Here is a 24,835-nt window from a genome sequence, read left to right as displayed (position 1 = left end):
CAGGGTCCTGGGTTCCATTCCTGGCTTGGGTCACTGTCTGTGTGGAGTTTGCACATTCTCCTTTGCGTGGGTTTCCTCTGGGTGCTCTGGTTTCCTCCCACAGTCCAAAGATGTGCAGGTCAGGTTAATTGGCCATGGTAAAATTGCCCTTTAGTGCCCTGAGATGTGTAGGTTAGTGGGAATATGGGGGTAGGGCCTGGATGGGATTATGGTCAATGCAGATTTGACAGGCCAAATGGCCTCTTTCAGCACTGTTGGGTTTCTATGATTTAAAATAATTAATGAAAAGGAGAGGGGAATGAGAAGAATTTGTTTTTTTGTAATAACACAGTCTCAAATGCGATGCCTGTACAGGTAATGGAAGGAGAATAAATAATAACTTTTGAAGAGGGAATTGGAAAAATAGGAAACACTGCAGGGCTGTGCAGCAAGGGCAAATGAAATGGGACTAATTGTGATGTTCTCAAAGAGCTACCTGAGGCCCGATAAGCTGTATGGCCCTCGGAACTTCATTCAGTGGGAGTGCAATGTGGGAGATGGTGTGAGATGGCGAGTGGATCTGATCTGCGCTGCTCCCAATCTTCAGACAATTCAAAGCAAAAAAAGTCAGAAGGATCCCAATCCCGCTGCTCAGTTTGGTGTCCTGCTCAGGAAAGGAGAGGGGGGGCCTCATAAAAACTGCTCTCTGAAGTAAAATAAAAGGCTACAAGGTCGGCCTGACGGCTAGTGTAGCAGAGACATAAGGAGCAGATTAATCTGTAGAAATGTGAGTTATTTCATAGCTCTGGAGCGGCGTGGTGGCACAATGGTTAGTACCGCTGCCTCACAGCACCAGGGAGCCGGGTTCTATTCCCGCCTTGTGTGGAATTTATCTCCATTTCTGCATGGGTTTCCTCCGGGTGCTCCAGTTTCCTCCCAAAGATCATAGAATCGTAGAGTCATAGAAACCGTACAGTGCAGAAGGAGTCCATTTGGCCCATCAAGTCTGCATCGAAAACAATCCCAACCAGACCCTGTCCCCATGACCCCATATAGTTACCCTGCTAATCCCCCTGACACTATGGGGCAATGTAGCACGGTCAATCCACCTAACCTGCACATCTTTGCTCTGTGGGAGGAAACTGGAGAAAAACCACACAGACACGGGAAGAACTTGCAAACTCCACACAGTCACACAAGGCCGGAATTGAACCCCGGTCCCTGGTGCTGTGAGGCAGCAGTGCTAATCACGGTGATGTGCAGGTTAGGTGGATTGGCCATGCTAAATTGCCCCTTTGTGACCAAAGGTGTGCAGATTGAGGAGGGGGAAATTAGTGGGATAAATATGTGGTGACTAGTGGAGTGCCCCAGGGGTCGGTGCTGGGGCCTCAGCTATTTACCATTTATATAGATGATCTGGAGGAGGGAACCGCGTGTAAGGTGTCGAAATTTGCTGATGACACCAAGATTGGTGGAACGGCAAATTGTGCGAAGGGTGTGGAGAGTCTGCAGAAGGATCTAGATAGGCTGGGCAAATGGGGCAGGAACTGGCAAATGGAATTTAATGTTGGCAAATCTGAGGTTGTCCACTTTGGTAGGAATAATGGTAGGAAGGACTATTAATTACATGGCGAAAAACTGCAGCATGCGACGGTGCAGAGGGACCTCGGGGTCCTTGTGTATGAGTCGCAAAAACCCAGCCTACAGGTGCAGCAGGTGGTCAGGAAGGCGAATGGGATGCTGGCCTTCATAGCGAGGGGGATTGAATATAAAAGTAGGGAGGTCTTGCTGCAGCTGTATAGGGCACTGGTGAGGCCGCAGCTGGAGTACTGTGTGCAGTTTTGGTCGCCGCACTTACGCAAGGATATTTTGGCCTTGGAGGGAGTGCAGAGGAGGTTTACTAGGCTGATACTGGAGTTGAGGGGGTTGAACTATGAGGAGAGGCTGAAAAAACTAGGCTTGTACTCGTTAGAGTTTAGAAGAATGAGGGGAGATCTCATTGAGACATATAAGATGATGAATGGGATGGATAGGATAGAGGTGGAGAGGCTCTTCCCGCTCAGAAAGGACAGTAGGACTAGGGGGCACAGCCTCAAGATAAAAGGGGGGCGGTTTAGAACGGAGTTGAGGAGGAACTTCTTCACTCAAAGGGTGGTGAATCTCTGGAATTCTCTGCCCGTTGAAGTGGTGGAGGCTACTTCGCTAAATATTTTTAAGACGCGGGTTGATAGGTTTTTGATAGGCGAGGGGATTAAGGGTTATGGGGAGAGGGCGAGAATGTGGAACTGAGCAGCGACAGATCAGCCATGATCTTATTGAATAGCGGGGCAGGCTCGAGGGGCTAGATGGCCTACTCCTGCTCCTATTTCTTATGTTCTTTCTTACGTTCTTATGTGTTTCAGGGATGGGGCCTCGATGCGATGCTCTGTCAGAGAGTCAGCGCGGACCCGATGGGCCGAATGGCCTCCTTCTGCACTGACGGGTTTTTTGTGATTCTCTGCACCGCAGACTTTGCCTCCCAGAAGCCTCTCTGTGTGATGGTGCTAATGGCAGCAACCTTGAGCTTTGAACCCTGCCTTTTCAGTGAAAAAGAGTGATTGGAGCACAATGCTGCGACAGGAAGGGGCAGACAATTTGCCAGCAGCGCAGATTTCCCACACTGGCCAGGCACCAGTGAGCACAGGAGGCTGAATTTGGCAAAGGACTGCGGTCCCAGGGAGAATGCTGGGAGTTGGCGCCATTTCAGCAGAATGCCTCCTCCCAGCGTGCTACCCTGCGATGGTTTTGAACACTGTGCTGGGCAAAGTGCCTGGGGGTGGGGAGCGGGGGCGGAGGAAAAACTGCCAGCTTCCTGGGAATCCTTCAAACTTGTAAAAGCCACAGCCCGTCTGTTTAATTCACAGTCAGCAGCACTCGTTAAAATAGCAAGGTTCTCTAAAGGAGTCACAGAAGTATTTTGGCTTTGTGTAGACGCGTACATATGGTTTTGATGGCTGATAACATCAGTGCCTGAACAGCTTTGCATTTTTGCACACGGCATCAGTTTAATGTTTATTTATTGGTGTCACACGTAGGCTCATGTTAACACTGCAATGAAGTCGCCACACTCCAGCGCCTGTTCGGGTTACACTGAGGGAGAATTTAGCACGGCCAATGCACCTAACCAGCACGTCTTTCGGACTGTGGGAGGAAACAGGAGCACCCGGAGGAAACCCACGCAGGCACGGGGAGAACGTACGAACTCTTGCACAGACAGTGACCCGAGCTGGGAATCGAACTCGGGTCCCTGGAACCACTGTGCCACCGTGCTGCCCGGTAGAGCCAGGAGTTGAATGTGCTATGCCGACGCTTAATGTCTTCTTTCCGGTGTTTAAAATCATGGAAAGATGAAATCGAGAAGGATGCCTATTTGGCCCATGGAGGAGCATGTCCACACATTGCAACTTTCATAACTAAAGTTAAAGGGGGTGGGGGGTAGGGGGGGCGGCGGTGGGGGGTGGGGGGAGGCAGCCATTTGCTGGTACATTCCCCATGGCTATGCGTTGACCAATCAAAATCCTGTTTGGAACTCAAACAAAAGCTTGACAATTAACTGTCCCCTGGTGCATTCTCCAATGACAACACCGTGGCCAATCAGAGGCCACTTGCCTGCTTTGCACTTCAACAGAAGTCTGGCAATTAATTGTTCTCTGGTGCATTTTCCATGGCAACACCTCGACAATCCGAGTCCACCTGCCAACCAATCTGTACCCCCTTCTTATACAGTATTAATTGTTGTTTCTTTTCCAAATATTATTCTTATGTATCTGTCCTGCTAAATGAAAGGTGAAAAACTTTGACAGTAAGAGTCTTTTTCAGCAATACTCAAGACCTTCTTTAAAACTGACTTCTTTGACCTTTATCTCTTTATTTGGTGGTTCTATGTCACATTTTATTGGTAAGGTTCTTATGTGGATATGGTTTATTAGGTTAAAAATGCAAAATGTTTTGTTCAATAAATGCAAGTTATTGCTGTTGTTGAATATTTTATATTAACCATTACCAATGGCCTTGACTCTGCTTTAAGTTTATTTACTTATGTCACAAGCAAGGCTTACATTAACACTGCAGTGAAGCTACTGTGAAAATCCCCTAGTCGCCACACTCCGGCGCCTGTTCAGGTACACTGAGGGAAAATTTAGCATGGCCAATGCACCTAACCAGCGCATCTTTCAGACTGTGGGAGGAAACCAGGGCACCCGGAGGAAACCATGCAAACTCTGCACAGACCGTGACCCAAGCTAGGAATCAAACTCAGGTCCCCTGGCACTGCGAGGCAGCTGTACTAACCACTGTTCCACTGTGCCATCTGTTAGTGTTCTCATATTTGTGCCAAAATGATACCTCCAACCACCACCCCCACCCCCATCCGGACCCCAGCGTCAGACTGGGGAGTATGTAGTCCAGGCTAATCCCACAGAGTAGAACAGTGGGTGCCCTGCTATGTCAGAAGTGCTATCTTTGACGCAAACAAAGAGTTGGGATTTTTTGATTCATGTAAAATCACGCACTGGGCATTGCAAAGAAGAACAAGCATTCTCATGCCCATCATTCCGATTTCAACTGACAATTGCCAAAACATTGCCACATTTCTTTACTCAGGGAGTGGTTGGGGTGTGGAATGCACTGCCTGCTGTGATAGTAGAGTCGGACACTTTAGGAACTTTCAAGCAGTTATTGGATAGGCACATGGAGCACTCCAGAATTATAGGGAGGGGATAGCTTGACCTTGGCATTGGACATAGCTCGGCACAACATTAAGGGCCGAAGGGCCTGTACAGTGCTGTAATGTTCTATGTTTCTATCTATGTTAGGATACTTGGTCTAAATACAAACTCAGGAGCCAGGCTTAAATGGTTAAATATTAGTCTGAGATGGGTCCACATTGGGATGAATAATTAACATAGCTCCATTCCTGAGATTAGGATGTACCAAAGCAACTTACAGTCAGTGGACAACTTCTAAAGTGTTGTCACTGTTACAAGTGTAGGAACACAGTAAGAAGTCTCACAACACCAGGTTAAAGTCCAACAGGTTTATTTGGTAGCAAAAATCACTAGCTCTTGGAGCGCTGCTCTTCCATCAGGTAGGTGTGAGTTCAGTTCACAAACAGGGCATAAAAAGGCACAAACTCAATTTACAAAATAATGGTTGGAATACGAGTCTTTACAGGTAATCAAGTCTTAAAGGTACAGACAATGTGAGTGGAGGCAGGGTTAAGCACAGGTTAAAGAGATGTGTATTGTCTCCAGCCAGTTAGTGCGTTCCGTACACATGAGGATGGCCTCAACCGGGATCTTGGGTTCATGTCACGTTATCTGTAACCCCCACGACTTGCCTGGGTTTGCAAAATCTCACTAACTCACACTGTCTGTACCTTTAAGGCTTGATTACCTGTAAAGACTCGCGTTCCAACCATTATTTTGTAAATTGAGTTGGTGTCTTTATATGCCCTCTTTGTGAACAGAACTCACACTTATCTGATGAAGGAGCAGTGCTCCGAAAGCTAGTGGCTTTTGCTAGTAAATAAACCTGTTGGACTTTAACCTGGTGTTGTGAGACTTCTTACTGTGTTTACCCCAGTCCAACGCCGGCATCTCCACACAAATGTAGGAAACAGAGCAGGCATTTTGAGCACAGCAAGCTCCCACTACTGGAAATGGAATAAATGAGCAGAGAATGTTTTGGATGAGGGATAAATGACGGCTTTGTCACGAGAAGAATTCCCCTACTCTTCTTCAAGTCTGGCTGTGAGATCAGTTACATCCATCTGAAAGGGCAGACAAAGCCTTGGTTGATTCCTCTCTTTGAAAAGATAGAAACTAGGAATCCTTACAGTGCAGAAGGAGGCCCATCTGGCCTGCACTGACAATAATCCCACCCAGGTCCTATCCCTGTAACTAACCCTGCTAATTACCCCAACGCTAAAGGGCAATTTAGCATAGCCAATCAACCTATCCCACATATCTTTGGAGAATGGAAGGAAACCGGAGCACCCGGAGGAAACCCACACAGACATGGGGGGAACATGCAGATTCTGTACAGGCAGCCACCTGAGGCCGGAATTGAACCTGTCTCCCTGGCGCTGTGAGGCGGTGCTCCCTCAGCGCGTGTGGCAGATTAGAACATTCAATCCATAACTGTCTGGGTAAGAGGCATGGATGGCATCCACAAAGCCATACACAGATGCTAAAACATGAACTGGGTGGGGAGAGGATGTCTCCCCTTTTTGTGGGAGAATCTGTAACTGGGTCACTGTTTAAAAATAAGGGGTTTCCATTTCAAATGGAGATGAGGCAAAATGTTTTCTCTCAGCGGCTCGAGAGTCTTTGGAACTCTCTTCCTGTTTCTCCCAACGGTGGGGGAACCAGGGGGTCATAGTTTGAGGGTAAGGGATGAACCTTTTAGAACTGAGGAGAAATCTCTTCACCCAGAGGGAGTGAATGTGTGGAATTCACTACCACAGATTGCAGTTGAGGCCAAAACGTTGTGTGATTTCAAGAAGAAATTAGATATAGCTCTTGAGGCTAAAGGGATTAAGGGACATAGAAGGACAGGAGTATCAGGGTATTGAATTCGATGGTCTGCCAAGATCAAAATAGATGGTGGAGCAGGCACAAAGGGCCAAATGTCATAGGATCATAGAATCCTATAGGAAGGAAGTCATTCATCGAGTCATAGAGGTTTACAGCATGGATACAGGCCCTGCGGCCCAGCTTGTCCATGCTACCCTTTTTTTTTAAAACCCTAAGCTAATCCCAATTGCCTGCATTTGGCCCATATCCCTCTACACCCATTGTACCCATGTAACTATCTAAGTGCTTTTTAAAAGACAAAATTGTACCCGCCTCTACTAATACCTCTGGCAGCTTGTCCCAGACACTCAGCCTCTCCTTATAATTTAATCCATCAAGTCCCAGTAGCATCCTAGTAAATCTTCTCTGCACTCTTTCTAGTTTAATAATATCCTTTCTATAATAGAGTGACCAGAATTGCGCACAGTATTCCAAGTGTGGCCTTACCAATGTCTTGTACAACTTCAACAAGACGTCCCAACTCCTGTATTCAATGTTCTGATCAATGAAACCAAGCATGCCGAATGCCTTCTTCACCACTCTGTCCACCTGTGACCCGACTTTCAAGGGGCTATGATATGTTCATAGCTCTCTTTGTTCTATAATTCTCGCCAACACCCTACCATTAACTGAGTAAGTCCTGCCCTGATTCAATCTACCAAAATACACCACCTCACATTTGTCTAAATTAAACTCCATCTGCCATTCATCAACACACTGGCCCAATTGATTCAGCCCATTAAATCTGACCAACCACAATCCCTCCCAGGCCCTATCCCCAAAACCCCCTGCATTCCCCGTAGCTAATCCCCCAGCACTAAGGGGCAATTTAGCATTCACCTGACCTGCTCTTCTTTGGACTGTGGGAGGAAACCAGAGCACCCAGAGGAAACCCACGCAGACATGGGGAGAAGGTGCACAGACAGTGACCCAAGCCAGGAATCAAACCCAGGTCCCTGGCACTGTGAGGCAGCAGTGCTCTCCACTGTGCCACCCAGTGTCCCATTTCTACTTTTAGTTTCCATGATTCTCAGAAATCAATTCACCATTAATCGGTAAACGCTCTATGATGCAGGCTCCTTCCAACTTTCTAACATCCTACATGTCGTCTGCGACACCTCGGAACCTCTCCATCAAACAATGTTGCCGCTGGTCACAGCCTCCACTTCTGCTGAATTTTATACATCGGATGGTGCCAGTGCAGACACCATATCAAGAAACACTTCCTCCTACAGTCATCGCCTGTTCCAGCAGTGAAACGACCCCAAGCAGAAGGTCGACAAGGTCTCGTTACAGAGAGAGACAATAGGAGGCAGAGAAAAAAGTGAAACAGAGAGAGACACAGTCACTGTTTCTTTCTCTTAGTTTCTCAAAGAGAGAAAGACAAAAAAGGGAGCGACGGAAAAAGAGAAAGAGGATCGGAGGGAGATGGAAAAAGAGGGACAGAAATGGAACAGAAAGAGAGAGAGAGAACGCTCAGCAAGAACACGGAAGGTGTTGTCCTGTGCAACATAACGAAACATGATGAAAAGAGTTGCAAGTTTCAGCGTCCCCACACCTGCAGCAAGCTTCATTTGCCAATGCAGGAGGCAGCCATGGCTCCAGCTGTTCCAGCAAACTCAGCATGTCTCCAAAACATAGCCAGCACATACCACATAACTACTCAGCATTGTGAAAAATTAAACCGACATAACCCCCCCCTACAAAAACTCTTGTCTCCCTGTCCCGCCCACTCTAATTTCCTCACCCCTCAATCCCGCCGTCCCGTCTAGTTCAACAGGCAATGAGAGGCTGAGAGAGAGAGAGAAACGCAGGGAAGGGGGGAAAGAAAGAGAGAGAGAGACTCTTCTGAGGCAACGTTCAAGGTTCATTCCAGCTCCCTCTCCAATGTCAGCCCTCTGCAGTGAGTATCAGCGAAGTGTAAACTCTCCGGCATGCCCAGAGCTGTGGCCAACTGTACTTTATCTGTCAACTGCACATTTGCGCTCTGGAAAGGAAGTGGGAACAGGAACCCAGTCCGATTATTCCCACTCACTCTCTCAGCTTCTCTGGGAAGACAAATAAATTCCACATCAGCAATGGCTGAAGGATTGCACCTGGGATCTTCCTGATCCAGTATTACACAGTGTTTTTCAGCCAATGTGTCATTAGGTCGCCCAATAAAACTTAAATCAGGGCAGGGAGAGGTTGATTGGCAAACCAGTTCCCCTGATAAATATTTCTGTGCTGCCAGATGGAGCTGCATTTCAGTAGTGCCTTTCACAACCTGAGCACGTGGCATACAGCCACTGCAGTACTTCTGAAGTCTAGTTACTGTTGTAATGCAGGAAATGTGGCAACCAGTTTGTGCACAGCAAGCTCCCATAAACAGCAATGTGACAGTGTTAAGATAATCTGCTTTCTTATCGGTGATGTTGAATGAGAGCTAAATGCTGGCCAGAGTCATAGGGAGAGGCCACCATCAAAACATTGTTCACTGTGTGTGCGTGTGTGTGTGCATGTGCGTGTATGTGTGTCACGTAACTGTCTGTGTGTGTGCATGTGTGTGTGTGTGTTTGTGTGTGCTCGCGTTAGTGGACATATGTTTGTGCATGTGTGTGTGATAATAGATGTGCACATGTGCGTGTGCATGATAGTGGATGTGTTGTGTGCCTGTTTGTGCACATGTGTGTGTGGGTATGTGTGTGTGAGTGTGTATGTGCTTGTTAGTGGACAAGCATTTGTGTATGTGTGAATGTACATGTGCATATGTGTGTGATAATGGAAGTGTATGTGTGTATGCCTGTTTGCAAACATGTATGTATGTGTGTGACTGTGTGTGTGTGACTGTGTGTGTGTGTGTGTGTGTGTGTGACTGTGTGTGTGTATGTGACTCTGTGTGCGAGTGACTATGTGTGCGTGTGAGGATGTGACTCTGTGTGTGTGTGTGTGTGTGTGTGTGTGTGCGCGCGTGTGCGTGACTGTGTGTGTGACTGTGTATGTGTGTGTGAGACTGTGTGTGTGTGTGTGTGAGACTGTGTGTGTGTGTGAGTATGTGACTCTGTGTGTGTGTGTGACTGTGTGTGTGTGTGATAATACGTTATCACCTTTATCTTTAAACAAGATCAGTCCAGTAGTCAATAACACCAAAAAAAATGTCAGCTTTATACAGGGAATATAACTGGGCCTGGAAAGAATGCTAAGTGAGTTGAAATGATGTATGGCAGTAATTGAATTTGGAACCTCTTGCTGTAAATTGTCCCAACTTTCATCTTGTTGTTTATCAGAGCTCCAGAACATCGTTGGTTCAATTACTGTCTTCAGTCTCACTCTCAGTCATCTATTATCCAACACGCAATGGACCAAAAATGGCTTCAAATGGGAGCTGGAGAACACAATCTGTTATAAATGTTTGGGACATACAGCCAATCTTTCAGAATTGTTCTGGAGTCCCCAGGAATGAACAATATATCTGCAGAACACTGCTACAAGCAACTCGAGAGAGAGAGAGAGAGAAAGAGAGAGAAGGATTGGGGTAATAGGTTTTTATTTCATTTTCTTTGAATACTTATACCTATGAGTTGTAAGGAAACAGCTATATGTTACTTCACTGAATAGAATAAATCACAGAATCCCTACATTGCAGAAGGAGACCAAGAGCACCTTACCCAGGCCCACTCCCCGCCCCATTCCCTTAACCCCATGCATTTACCTGCTAACTGCCCTAACCTACACATGAGGCAGCACGGTGCCACAGTGGTTAGCACTGCTGCCTCACAGTGCCAGGGACCGGGGTTTGATTCCAGCTTGGGTCTCTGTGGAGTTTGCACATTCTCCCCAAGTCTGCATGGGTTTCCTCTGGGTGCTCTAGTTTCCTCCTACAGTCCGAAAGACATGCTGGTTAGGCGCATTGGCCGTTCTCGCTCAGAGTACCTGAACAGGTGCCAGAGTGTGGCGACTAGGGGATTTTCAAAGTAACTTCATTGCAGTGTTAAAGTAAGCCAACTTGTGACACTAATAAATAAACTTTAAATTATCTTGGGACACTGAGGAGCAATTTAGCTTGGCCAATGTACCTAACTTGCACATCTTTGTGGAGTGTGGGAGGAAATCGGAGCACCTGAAGGAGACCCATGCAGACATGGGGAGAACGTGCAAACTCCACACAGACAGTGAACTAAGCTGGGAATCGAACCCAGGACCCTGGCACTATGCCACCGTGCTGCCCTATTTGACTGATAATCATGAACCATCCAATCATTAAGAAACAAAGCAACTACTTGTTACCTGATTGGATGTGGGAAGATAGATGAGCAACCAATGAGAGGAGTAAGGGGGCAGGGCTGTCACATGAGCCAAGTCGGTGATGAAACCTCCGAGAAGGGGGGTGGCACGGCAGCACAGTGGTTAACACTGCTGCCTCACAGCGCCAGGGTCCCAAGTTCAAATCCCGGCCTTAGGTCACCGTCTGTGTGAAATTAACATGTTCTCCCCATGCCGGCATGGGTTTCCTCCGGGTGCTCCAGCTTCCTCCCACAGTCCAAAGATGTGCGGATTAGGTTGATTGGCCATGCTAAAAATTGCCCCTTGGTGTCCTGAGATGCGTAGTTAGAGGGATTAGCGGGTAAATATATAGGGATGTGGGATCGGGCCTGGGTGGGATTGTGGTCGGTGCAGACTCGAGGACCAAAAGGCTTCTTTCTGCACTGTAGAGCTTCTATGATTTGATAGAGATGTTCAAAATTATGAGGGAGGTTGGACAGCGTAGATTGGGAGCGGTCGTTTCTACTTGCAAAATAATCAAGAACAAGAAGGCACAGATTTAAAGTGATTCGCAGAAGGAGCAAATGAGAAAAAGCTTTATCAGACAGCGAGTGGTTGGGGTCTGGAATGCGCTGCCTGGGAGTGTGACGTAGGCGGGTTCAACTGAGGCATTCAAGAGGGCACGAGATGATTACTTGAATAGAAGCAATGTGCAGGGCTACAGGGAAACGGCAGGGAGGTTGGCACTAAACCATGATGATCATTTGGAGAGCCAGTGCAGACGTGATGGGCCAAATGGCCACTGTTTGTACAATAACGATTCTAGGGGCGATTCACCCGTCCCGCCGCGCCGGGAGAATTGGGTATCGGCCGGTTTGTGGGATTCCTGCGAGCGTTCATGCCGCGATTGCGCCTCCCAGACCTGGACTTGAGGCGCATTTGTGCGGTGCTGGAAATTGGCTGGGAGGCGGTGCTGGTATTTAAATAGTACTTTAAATGTAATTAGCGGGCCCGGGACTGAATTCCACAGCTCATTTAAAAAAAAGGTGGCACCTCCGTCGATGTAGCACTCCTTTGGTACCACACGGGGAGTGCCTACCTTGGTATAGAGCTGGAACATATTGGTGTCAAATCTCCACAAGGTGATACTCTTGAGTAAGGGCCTTTATTGGAAGTAAAGTGCTTATGAATTTACACTGACATCTTCACAGTAGTGCTACAAACAGTAGACTAGAATGATTCTGCCCCACATTTGTCAGATTGTTGTCAGCATGATGTTCTGAGTGCATCTGTTCACATCATGGTGGTCAATGGGCCTAATAGCACTGGGGGAAACTGATCTTCACCCAGTACAAAGGGGCCACGCATTCCAACCATTTCATTACTGAGTCAGTAATTACAGAGCAAAGTCGGCATTCTCTTGTTTTACATTAAAGGGTTGGGGTATGATTCACTGCTTTAGAGCAGCAATCCGTAATAGTGAGGATTATTCAGCCCAGGACTTCAATTAGTAGCACTGTTGCCATGGACGACGGTCCAGACATAGACAGCACTGTGGAACAGAAGGACCAACATAGTGACACAATCATGCCCTCTACCCTGGTTGGCGAGTTTGGGTTAGTGCCGGTGGATGCTTGTAGAAACACAGAAACCCGACAGTGCAGAAGGAGGTCATCCGGCCCATTGAGACAACAATCCCACCTAAGCCCTCTCCTAGCCGTATCACAGCTTTGGCACAACTCCTGCTCTGGCCAAGACTGCACCCACCTACTTCCTTTGGGAGATAGATACAAAAGTCTGAGGTTACATACCAACCAATTCAAGGACAGTTTCTTCCCTGCAGCTGTCAGACTTTTGAATGGACCTATCTTGCATTAAGTTGATCTTTCTCTACACCTTAGCTATGACTGTATCACTGCATTCTGCATTCTCTCATTTCCTTCTCTACGAACGGTATGCTTTGCTTGCGTGCAACAGCAGACAAGAAATAATACTTTTCACCGAATGTTAATAACTGTGACAATAATAAATCAAATCAAATACCCATAACGCCACATGTTTACTCCATTAATCCCTCTAACCGACGCATCCTGGGGCACTAAGGGACAATTTAGCATGGCTAGTCAACCTAACCTGCACATCTTTGGACTGTGGGAGGAAACCGGAGCATCCAGAGGAAACACTCGCAAACAGGGGGAGAATGTTTAGACGCTACACAGACAGTGACCCAAGCCAGGAATCGAACCTGAGTCCCTGATGCTGTGAGGCAGTAGTGCTAACAGCAGTGCCGCTGTGCTGCCCCTATTAGTAGGACCAGCACTGACATATAGATAACAACTTAGTCAATCCTTGATTAAAAAGGGGCAGAGTAACTTCAAAGGACTGCTTTCAGTCTGGTCTGACTTAGAATTATAGAATCATATTGCATCAAGGGTGGCCATTCAGTCCATTGCACCTGTGCCAGCTCTTTGAAAGAACGATCCAATTAGTTCCACTCTATTCAAGTACTGATCCTATTCATGTTTGGAAAGTTACTTTTGAATCTGCTTCCCTTTCAAGGAACATACGACAGAGCATCAAATCTTGTTGCGTAAAAGAATAAAAATCTCATCTCCCCTTCAGGTCCTTTTGCCAGTTAACTGAAAGCGTCTAAGATAAGATAGCCTGAAGGCTGCACTAGTGCATGGTGGCACATGGCCATTTTCATCTCCTGAACCATCAGCCGTTAGTCTGCTGACAGGGCCATTGTACAGGGCGTTGGTGAGGCCACACCTGGAACACTGTGTGCAGTTTTGATGTCCTTATCCGAGGAAGGATGTCCTTGCTACAGAGGGAGTACAGTGAAGGTTCACCAAACATCCCCGAGATGGCAGGTCTGTCATATCATAAGAACATAAGAACATAAGAAATAGGAGCAGGAGTAGGCCATCTAGCCCTTCGAGCCTGCCCCGCCATTCAATAAGATCATGGCTGATCTGACGTGGCTCAGTTCCACATTCCCGCCCTCTCCCCATAACCCTTAATCCCCTCTCTTATCAAAAACCCATCAACCCGCGTCTTAAAAATATCTAGCGAGGTAGCCTCCACCACTTCAACGGGCAGAGAATTCCAGAGATTCACCACCCTTTGAGTGAAGAAGTTCTTCCTCAACTCTGTTCTAAACCGCCCCCCCCCTTTATCTTGAGGCTGTGCCCCTTAGTCCTACTGTCCTTTCTGAGCGGGAAGAGTCTCTCCACCTCTTATCCTATCCATCCCATTCATCATCTTATACGTCTCAATGAGATCTCCCCTCATTCTTCTAAACTCTAACGAGTACAAGCCTAGTTTATTCAGCCTCTTCTCATAGCTCAACCCCCTCAACTCCGGCATCAGCCTAGTAAACCTCCTCTGCACTCCCTTCAAGGCCAAAATATCAGGACAGACTAAGTTGGTTAGGGTGATATCCATTGGAGTTTAAAAGAGTGGGAGGGGATTTCATAAAAACTTCTCAAATTCTAACAGGATCAGACAGAGTAGATTCAGAAAGAATGTTCCGATGGTGGGGGGAGTCCAGATCATAGTTTGAGGAAAAGGGGAAAACCTTTTAGGATTGAGGTGAGGAGAAATTTCTTCACCCAGACAGTGGTGAATATGTGGAATTCATTACCACAGAAAGTAGTTGAGGCCAAAACATTGTGTGATTTCAGGAGAAATTAGATATAACTCTTGGGGCTAAAGGGATCAAGGGATATGGGGGGAAGTGGGGAATCAAGGAATTGCATTTGTTGATCAGCCGTGATCAAGATGAATGGCAGAGCAGGTTTGAAGGGCCAAATGGCCTATTCCCGGTTCTAGTTTCTATATTTGTATAAAATGGAGGGAAGTGGTGGACAGGTAAAGCTAATAGTAGATAGAATCATGGAGACTTCTGTGGCAGGCTAGTCTCATGGCAGTCAGGGAAAGGGAGTTTGCTGCAGGGGCACTCTAGGGGAGCTTTGCTTGGCTGTTTCGATACTGACTCCGAGTTGTGGAAGATGCTCGCCCAAGATTGCTGCACTCGGAGCAGCCAAACAAGGACCTCCTTTAACGGTAAATGTTTGTCCAGAGGCAGGGAGTTGATGCCAAAAGGGGAAATTTCAAGCTAGCATGAGAAACTAAACCCGACCTGCAGGATGTAGGAGTCACTATCTGTAGTTGCCCTTGGGAAGGTGGTGATGAGCTCTTTGTGATGTCTCTTCAGGAGGATGTTAAGAAAGCCCACATTATAAAGTTAAAGTTAATTTATTAGTCACAAGTAAGACTTACATTAACATCGCAATGAAGTTACTGTGAAATTCCCCTAGTCACCACAGTCCAGCGCCTGTTCAAATCAATGCACCTAACCAGCACATCTTTCAGAATGTGGGAAGAAACCGGAGCAAACCCACGCAGACATGGGGAGAATGTACAAACTCCACACAGACAGTAAGCCAAGCCAGGAATCAAATCCAGGTCCCTGGTGCTGTAAACCTTTGCATTGCTAACCACTGTGCTACTGTGCCGCCCAAATCAAAGCAGCATAGAACAGAGAGTTCTCCAAGTGTTCTCTCTCAAACATCAGCAATAAAATAAAGGAACTGGCTTCTCACTTGGCAAAACCTGGTTGCGTGTAAATTAACTTGTTCATGTAACAGTGGTTAGCACTGCTGCCTCACAGCGTCAGAGGCACAGGTTCAATTCCAGTTTTGGGTCACTGTCTGTGTGCAATTTGCACATTCTCCCCATGTCTGCATGGGTTTCCTCCAGGTGCTCTGGTTTCCTCCCATCGTTCAAAGAAGTAGGTGTGAGGTGGATTGGCTATGATAAATTGTCCCTGAGTGTCCAAAGATATGTGGATTAGTGGGATAAATGCATGGGGTAACGGGTATTGGGCAGGATAAAGATGCTCTGTTGGACAGTAAGCCACACTCCATGGACCAAAGTTTAATTTTATTTATTAGTGTCACAAGTAGGCTTACATTAACACTGCAATGAAGTTACTGTGAGAATCCCCTAGTCACCACATTCTGGCACCTGTCTGGTTACACTGAGGGAGAATTTAGCATGACCAAACAGTACGTCTTTTGGACAGGGGAAGGAAACTCATGCAGACATGGGGAGAACGTGCAGACTCTGCACAGAGACTGACCCAAGCTGGGAATCGGACCCGGGTCCCTGGTGCTGTGAGGTAGCAGTGCTAACCACTGTACCACTGTGTCGCCCAATGGACCAATATATTAAACAAATCTATTATTGATTCAACTAGACCAGCACCAAAGTCAATACAAAATGCATCTGAATTAACCTGATTATGGACATGGACTAACTACTGAAGCCATAACTGGGAGTTATCATAGAAACCCCACAGTGCAGAAGGAGGCCATTCGGCCCATCAAATCTGCACCAACCACAATCCCACCCAGGCCCTATCCCTATATCCCTACATATTTACCTGTTAATCCCTCTAACCTACGCATCTCATGACTCTAAGGGGCAATTTTTAGCATGGCCAATCAACCTAACCCGCACATCTTTGGACTGTGGGAGGAAACTGGAGCACCCGGAGGAAACCCACGCAGACACTGGGAGAATGTGCAAACTCCACACAGACAGTGACCCAAGCCGGGAATCGAACCCAGGTCCCTGGAGCTGTGAAGCGGCAGTGCTAACCACTGTACTACCATGCCAAGTTATATAGTTCACTCCCAACCTGACCTACCCAGATAATGAACTGCACATGTGGGATTTCTCCAACATCCCAGTGGGTGAAGCATTTCCCCTGGGGCAGTCGGTTAATTTGCCAGGCAATTTGTCATGGAAACATAAAGCCCACTGACCCCCATTCCAACAGTGATCCACCTCGCCCAGCCTAACACTCATGCGCAATTTGAACCAAGTGCTGCTCCACTTGGATCAAGTGGGACAGCACGGTGGCGCAGTGGTTAGCACTGCTGCCTCACAGCACCAACGATCCAGATTCAATTCCAACCTTGGTCACTATCTGTGCGGAGTTTGCATGTTCTCCCCATGTCTGCCTGGGTTTCCTCCGGGTGTTCCGGTTTCCGCCCACAGTCTAAAAATTCACGGGTTAGGTGCACTGGCCCTGATAAATTGCCCCTTAGTATCAGGGGAATTAGCAGGGTAAATATTATGGGAATGGGGGGTGGTCGGTGCAGGCTCGGTGGACCAAAGGCCTCCTTTTGCACTGGAGGGATCCTATGATTCTAAGGTGGATAAAACAGGAAGAAGCCATTCAGCCTTCAAGCCTGTTCTGCCATTCAAATAGATCATGACACTGTGTGGGTGGGATTTTACAACTTCGCTCATCCCGAAATTGTAAAATCCCGCCAGCAGATGGGCTGGCCTTCCCATTGTCCGCCTCTTGCCCACACCTATCCCTGTGGTGGACAGGATGGTAATATTCCCCAGCTTATGTATCTAAAACAGCCTGTTCACAGCAACTAATGACCAGACTCTAAGCTTATGCAACCAAAAGGGAAAACGCTGGAAAATCTCAACAGGTCTGGCAGCATCTCTAAGGAGAAAAAAGTGCTGACGTTTCGAGTCCAGGTGACCCTTTGAGATTTTCCAGCATTTTCTCTATTGGTTTCAGATTCCAGCATCCGCAGTAATTTGCTTTTATTGAAGCTTACACGGCTCTGTTCTCCTCATGTCTTTGCCTAATCAATACGCCTTGGTTCTACATGCCTTCAAGATCTCTGGCTAAAAAAGACTCAATTAATTCCAGTTTTAACATTTCGATTCCACCTCCAGCCTCAGCAGCTTGTCTGAGGCCAGGAAATTTGAAAATTTCCCCTATCCTCACTGCATAAGTTCTTCAACAAGGGTAACTCACTCTTTGATCCAAAACACACTTACTTTTCCTCTGCCCAAGCTGGAAAACTTCTCCTTATCCTCCAAGACGGTCTTGAGATTGGGCTGGGACCGGCGGTTGTTATTCTTCACACTCGACGTGTTGTCAAAGTGAATCCCGCTGACCACCGCTCTTCGATACGACGTGGATCTGAGCCCTCGCCGGAGCTGTCCCGGGCTTTCCAGCTCAGATTCCGTGTCTCCGTCCAGCTCCAGTTTGGGTATAAACGGGGCGCTAAGGGTCTCTACCATGCTCTGAACCCGCCGATTTCTCGTCGCAGCCTCCGGGACCTGGCTGTTTTGATGGTGGTTCTTGATTTTAATTCCTGACGCCAAATCTTTGGGAATGATCTGCTGCGTTCCGTTCTTCAGAGAAACGGCACTGTTGGTGCTCAGGACGAGGGGCTGCTTGTCGGGTATCGGAAGCGAATGGGTGGAGGACTGCCTCTGGAGCAAGAGGCGGCCATCTGGAGAAGGGCGAACATTCCCGTTCCGGGCAGGGACATTTCCGTCCATTGGGAAGTCCGTCACCAGGACACCATCGATTTGGTATGAGGATGGCCTGGGCCTCGGCCGATTCAGAGACCTGCCATTGGGCGATCTGGGAGTTGGCCTTCGCTTTCTCCACAGTGGAGTTATGGTAAGATTAGACAGGTCAACCTCACTTTCCTGATCCATCCTGTCTGTCTCCTTCCACATCAGCTTAACATTGGTGACCTTCCACACATCGCCATCTCCATAGCTCCTTCAGGACTTCATGTGTGGGGCTGGAGTCACGTGTACTATCTGATAATGAAAGCAGTTATGTTTAAAACAGTTTATCAAGCTCAAATCCAGAGAATTTTACAGCAACAGGGAGGGCAAAAAAAAAACAGTGATTTCAAAACTGCACCAAATGCAACATTTTCTTGTGATCCAAACCAGATAGGGTGGAGAAAGATGTGATTAGTTGAAATCACAGAGTCCCTACAGTGCAGAAGGAGGCCATTTGGCCCATCAAGTCTGCACCAATCATAAACCCACCCAGGCACTATTCCAGTAACCCCACCTGCTAACACTAGGATCAATTTAGCATGGCCAATCAACCCAACCTGCACATTTTTAGGGTGTGGGAGGAAACCAGAGCACCCGGAGGAAATTCACGCAGACACGGGGAGAACCTGCAAACTCCACACAGACAGTGACCTGAGGCCGGAATTGAACCCGGGTCTCTGGCGCTGTGAGGCTGCAGTGTTAACCACTGGGCCACCATGCCGCCCCATAAATAGTCTTATTTATTTCCAATTCATAAAATCATAGCATCCCTACAATGCAAAAGGAGGCCATTCAGCCCATTGAGTCTGCATTGGCTCTCTGACAGTCCCCTGTCCTTCTGCCGGAACCGTACCCATTTACCAGGGCGAATCCCTTTAACTTACAAATCTTTGTATACTAAGGTGCAATTTAGCATGGCCGTCACGGGTAGATAGGCTTCTGAGTCACGGGTAGATAGGTTTCTGAGTCATGGGTAGATAGGTTTCTGAGTCACAGGTAGATAGGTTTCTGATAGACTGAGGAATTAAGGGTTATGGGGAGAGAGCGGGAAAGTGGAACTGATCCACTTCAGATCAGCCATGATCTTATTGAATGGTGGGGCAGGCTCGAAGGGCTAGATGGCCTACACCTGCTCCTATTTCTTATGTTCTTATGTAATCCACCTAACCTCCACATCTTTGGAGTGTGGGAGGAAACCAGAGCACCTGGAGGAAACCCACGCAGACACGGGGAGAACGTGCAAACTCCATGCAGACAGTCACCCGAGTCCGGAATCGATTCTGGGTCCCTGGCGCTGTGAGGCAGCAGTGCTAACCACTGTGCCGCCTGCAATCACAAACTCAGAAAGGCTGGAGAAAAGGGGAAGATGTAGTTAGCTTGGGGAATATTGGTGCAATAACATCCCATTTCTTTTTCCATCCTTCTGGTTTCAAAATTATTCCAAAAAAGGGTTTTTAAAAAAATGGCTAATCTGTTAGAAAATCTGAAAACATTTCCAATGCATGTCTGTGGTCATGGAACAGTGATCCAAAAGTTAGCAGTTCAAAAATCGCTGTGGTAAGTTGGGAAAATGAATTTGATAAATATACTAACCAGTACTCCGGCAGAACTAAACCATGCTGAAAGCCACAAAACCCCAAAGGGCTCACTAAGGAAGTAGCTGATGCCAAAACATTGAATGTATTCAAGAGGCAGCTAGATATAGCACTTGGGGTGAACGGGATCAAAGGTTATGGGGAGAAAGCAGGATTAGGCTACTGACGATCAGCCATGATCGTGATGAATGGAGGAGCAGGCTCAAAGGCCCAAATGGCCTCTTCCTGCTCCTATCTTCTACGTTTCTATGTAATGCCCTTTGAGCAGAAGAATCTGCCTATTCTATCCATTCTGGTGCACATGCTACTCCAGCCTTACACTACAGTTCAATTCACTGGGTGGGATTTCACAGGCTCGCTTGTCCCAAAACCGTAAAAATCCCGCCGCTGTCAACGGACTTTTCCATTGTCCACCCCTTTAGAAATAGAAACCCTACAGTGCAGAAGGAGGCCATTCAGCCCATCGAGTCTGCACCAACCATAAACCCACCCAGGCCCTACCCCCTTATCCCTCTCACCTACACACCTCATGACTCTAAGGGGCAATTTTTAACATGGCCAATCAACGTAACCCACACATCTCTGGACTGTGGGAGGAAACCGCAGCACCTGGAGAAAACCCACGCAGACACGAGGAGAATGTGCAAACTCCAGACAGACAGTGACCCAAGCCGGGAATTGAACCCAGGCCCCTGGAGCTGCGAAGCAGCAGTGCTAACCACTGTGCTACCGCGCCGCCCTTGCCTACTCTGATTCCCAAGGTGGGCAGGGTGGTAAAATTCCAGCCATTATCTATTAGATCAATAATATTTTGGGTCTAAGCCTTTCAGAACAGTTCATTTGTATAGGAAACATTAACTTGTCCCTTATGTTTTAGAAATAGTTCTCTATCCATCACCCCCCAAAAAAAAAACAAAATTTGGATCTGTATGGTTTAGTTTTTCTATTTTTGTGCATGCCCCTTATCATTCATCCACAAGGTGAAGTATCAGTGGCAATCCCAGGCATTTACAATCCATCCTTAACAGTCAGCCTTGATCTTGAATACAAGTGAGTGACTTGCAAGTTTATTTATTTGTGTCACAAGGAGGCTTACTGCAATGAAGTTACTGTGAAAATCCCCGAGCTGCTACGCTCTAATGTCTGTTCGGTTACACTGAGGGAGAATTTAGCATGGTCAATGCACCTAACCAGTACTGTGGGAGGAAACCAGAGCAAACCCACACAGACATGGGTAGAACATGCAGCCTTCACACAAGCAGCGACCCAAGCTGGGAATCAAACCTGGATTCCTGTGAGGCAGCAGGAAGAGTCAACCACACAGCTGTGAGTTTGGGGTCACTGTAGATCAGATCTGATGGCAGGATTCCTTCCTGAGAAGATATCCATGAGTGGGCCAAATGGCTTTCATGGCTATACCTTCACCATTACTGTTAGCGGGTTTTAATCCCAGATGTATTTAAAATTGCGCATGAGTCGCAAAAACCCAGCCTGCAGGTGCAGCAGGTGGTCAGGAAGGCTAATGGGATGCTGGCCTTCATAGCGAGGGGGATTGAATATGAAAGTAGGGAGGTCTTGCTGCAGCTGTATAGGGCATTGGTGAGGCCGCAGCTGGAGTACTGTGTGCAGTTTTGGTCGTCGCACTTACGCAAGGATATTTTGGCCTTGGAGGGAGTGCAGAGGAGGTTTACTAGGCTGATACCGGAGTTGAGGGGGTTGAGCTATGAGGAGAGGCTGAATAAACTAGGCTTGTACTCGTTAGAGTTTAGAAGAATGAGGGGAGATCTCATTGAGACATATAAGATGATGAATGGGATGGATAGGATAGAGGTGGAAAGACTCTTCCCGCTCAGAAAGGACAGTAGGACTAGGGGGCACAGCCTCAAGATAAAGGGGGTGCGGTTTAGAACGGAGTTGAGGAGGAACTTCTTCACTCAAAGGGTGGTGAATCTCTAGAATTCTCTGCCCATTGAAGTGGTGGAGGCTGCCTCGCTAAATATTTTTAAGACACGGGTTGATGGGTTTTTGATAAGCGAGGGGATTAAGGGTTATGGGGAGAGGGCGGGAATGTGGAACTGAGCCACGACAGATCAGCCATGATCTTATTGAATGGCGGGGCAGGCTCAAAGGGCTAGATGGCCTACTCCTGCTCCTATTTCTTATGTTCTTATGTTCTTATGTAATTAACTCAACTGAAATTCTCCAGCTACCATGGTGGGATCTGAACTCACAACTACAAACATTACCTTTGAATTATTAATTCAGGTACATAAATACTCTCTACCTGTGCCTCCCTGTTGCATTCTTGTCTCAAATTCACTTTGGATGGACGCCAGCAATTTATATCTCAGTTTGATTTCTCTCCCAGTTAACAGGACATGCAGTACTCTGAACTAACAGAAATAGAGCCTTTCTTTAAAACAAAAAAAAGGAATCAGTTGGATATTACACTGAAACAGGAAATAATCCTTTCAGTCTCCTCTTTCCTGAATGCCAAATATATTGCCACCCTGTTTGTCTAATCAGAGCCTGGCACAAAGCCCTATCTATAGGATAGCACCTCAGGCAACCCCCCTCAGTGTTGCATGTGGGAGTCCCACCCTCCATAATGCTTTCAACCCCTGGCAAGGAGCTCATATCAACAGTCAATATTTATTCACTGAGAGTGCGTGTTACTCTCCTCAGCAATGCTGACACATAGAATTATACAATCCTTGCAGTGCAGAAGGAGGCCATTTGGCCCATCGAGTCTGCACCAACTCTGAGCATCTCATCAGGTCCTGTCCCCGTAACCCCACTAATCCTCCCTAACCTACACATCTTTGGACCCTGTGGGGAAATTTAGCATGGGCAATCTAACTAACTTGCACATGTTTGAACTGTGGGAGGAAACCAGAGCATGTGGAGGAAACCCACGCAGACATGGGGAGAATGTGCAAACTCTGTACACACAGTCCCCTGAGGCTGGAATTGAACTCTGGTCCCCAGAGCCACGATGCAGCAGTGTTAACTACTGTGCCGCCCAACCAAATGAGATTTTAAAGGAAGGTCTGGGCAAACAGCTCAGATCTCACTATCACCCCATCTCCTGGTTTACATCCTTTCTTGTTAATAAAAAGTTATATTCTCGGATTGGAGGTGGCATTGGCAAGGCTGCAAATCATTGCATAATCTTGGTTGATCCCAGATGGTATTCATAGAATAGAAGCCCTGCAGTGCAGAAGGCCATTCTGCCCATCAACTCTACACCAACCACAATCTCACCCCATAACCCTAAGCATTTACCCTAGTTAGTCCCGCTAACACTAAGGGGCAGTTTAGCATGGCCAATCCACCTAACCCGCATGTCTTTGGACTGTGGGAGGAAACCGAACCACCCGGGGGAAACCCAGGCAGACACGGGGAGAATGTGCAAACACCAAGCTGGGAATCGAACCTGGGTCCCTGCGCTGGGAGGCAGCTGTGCCAGCATGCTACCCAATCACATTCATAGACCTTCTTCCTGAACTGCTGTGTATTCTTTGGCGTTGTTTGATTAAAATGCGTGGCTTGCTCGGCCACTTGGGAGACAGCTAAGGGTCAACCACACCCAATGCCTGGAGACATTTTAGTATTTACTTCTGAGCTCAAGATGTGTGCAGGCAACTTGCAACAGAGGGCCTGTTCAACCATCAAGAGAGCTTACTTCCCATCGTAACAGGGAGAAGAAGGGGCATTGAACACTGGAGCTTTAAGTCCACTTTACAATCAAGCAATCCTATCTCACACAAAATAGGACATTCTGTTTTTTTTTCCCCTAACTTGTTTACTGTACTTTGCCACAGTCAGACCTTGGGATTGCAGACAGAAAATGTAACGTGGGTAATACACGTAGAGTTCCTGCAAACCACTACCACTCGGATCTGATAGGAACAGCCTCTTCGCGTTAGGTAAGGGCGAGGAAGGGTTAAATTTGTTCCAGCTTTCGTTAAATTAGAATCGTGCCTTCAAGTGTCCCAGATAAGACATTATATATAAAATAAATTAGCAAAATCTACCGGAGAAAATCTAGGGAGCAAGAATCCCTCCGATGAGAATTTGGACAAAAATCAATTGCTTAGTGACTAACCAGTGATTAGTTTTTGCGGCAAGATATTGATTCAACAGAAAGTCAGACTACAGTGTCAACTTAAGGGAGTGTAGAAAATGCTGGATGTTCTAGATATCCAGCAGCCGCGGTGTACTGAGAATACAAAGCTGGAGAAGTGCAAAATTAAGTATTTTTGTTTAAGAGCTGAGCTGCAGGCGAAAGTTTAGAAACTGCTACATGTCACCTGAACTGAGAAGTGAAATCTAAAGAAGTTTCTGGGATTTGAAGCAGGGGAGAGAGGGAAGGAGAGAGAATGAAGAATCCGCTCTCCTCCCCCCACAAGCATTAAGAAAACAGCTCACCCTCTCTTGTCTTACTGTGCCGCTGTTGCGATGGGAGTCAGTGTCCCGCAGTTCTTGCGCCAGGTTCCCATCGCACAAACTTCAGGCGCACAACATGTTGGGGAGGGGATTAACTCTGCGCCCCCCCCCTCCCACCTCCTCCACCAAACATCCACACACTCGCCCTCCTGCAGCTTCACCTCCTTTCCCCAAACCCCGCACCGATCCGCACTGTTATCCTCGGTGAGCTTGCCCTGTCGCTGGCACAACGCTGAGTCTGGAGTGAGTTTTCAGAGCCAGTTCCACCAGACTGACTCAATGTTGGTCCAAGTTCAACGTGACGCAATGTGATTCCTGATCCCTGCATCTCCCAGCTCAGTGCCAGCAGCCGGCACCAAACAACATCCTCCCTCTCCCCCTTTTCACAACTTACTCCTCTCTCTCTCTCTCTCCAAAAGTTGCTGAACTTTTTTGTCTGTTCCCCCCCCCACCCCTCTCCTGCTGAATTGAAAACCTTGGAAATATTGACTGAGATAGCGCACCTCCTTGTGGTCTTTTCCCGAATAGGTTTTCCCAAAATCCACTCATTCA

The 24,835-nt window shown here is 47.3% G+C and overlaps 1 protein-coding gene across 1 annotated transcript in view; it reads right to left on the bottom strand.

The window, feature by feature from the left end:
* LOC145341136 (rho guanine nucleotide exchange factor 26-like) overlaps positions 1–24,390 on the bottom strand; it is a 188,639-nt gene extending 164,249 nt beyond the window's left edge. The window contains exons 1-2 of the mRNA XM_080186023.1: positions 24,266–24,390; positions 17,712–18,491 (exon numbers count right to left, since the gene is read on the bottom strand). Coding sequence (XP_080042149.1) covers positions 17,712–18,404 — 693 coding nt within the window. The 5' untranslated portion in view covers positions 18,405–18,491; positions 24,266–24,390. The remainder of the gene's footprint in view (positions 1–17,711; positions 18,492–24,265) is intronic.
* Positions 24,391–24,835: the final 445 nt, after the last annotated feature.

This window comes from Carcharhinus amblyrhynchos, chromosome 3, assembly GCF_965287045.1.
Source record: "Carcharhinus amblyrhynchos chromosome 3, sCarAmb.v2.hapA, whole genome shotgun sequence".
Lineage (NCBI taxonomy): Eukaryota > Metazoa > Chordata > Chondrichthyes > Carcharhiniformes > Carcharhinidae > Carcharhinus > Carcharhinus amblyrhynchos.
This window is presented reverse-complemented; position numbering and strand designations above follow the sequence as displayed.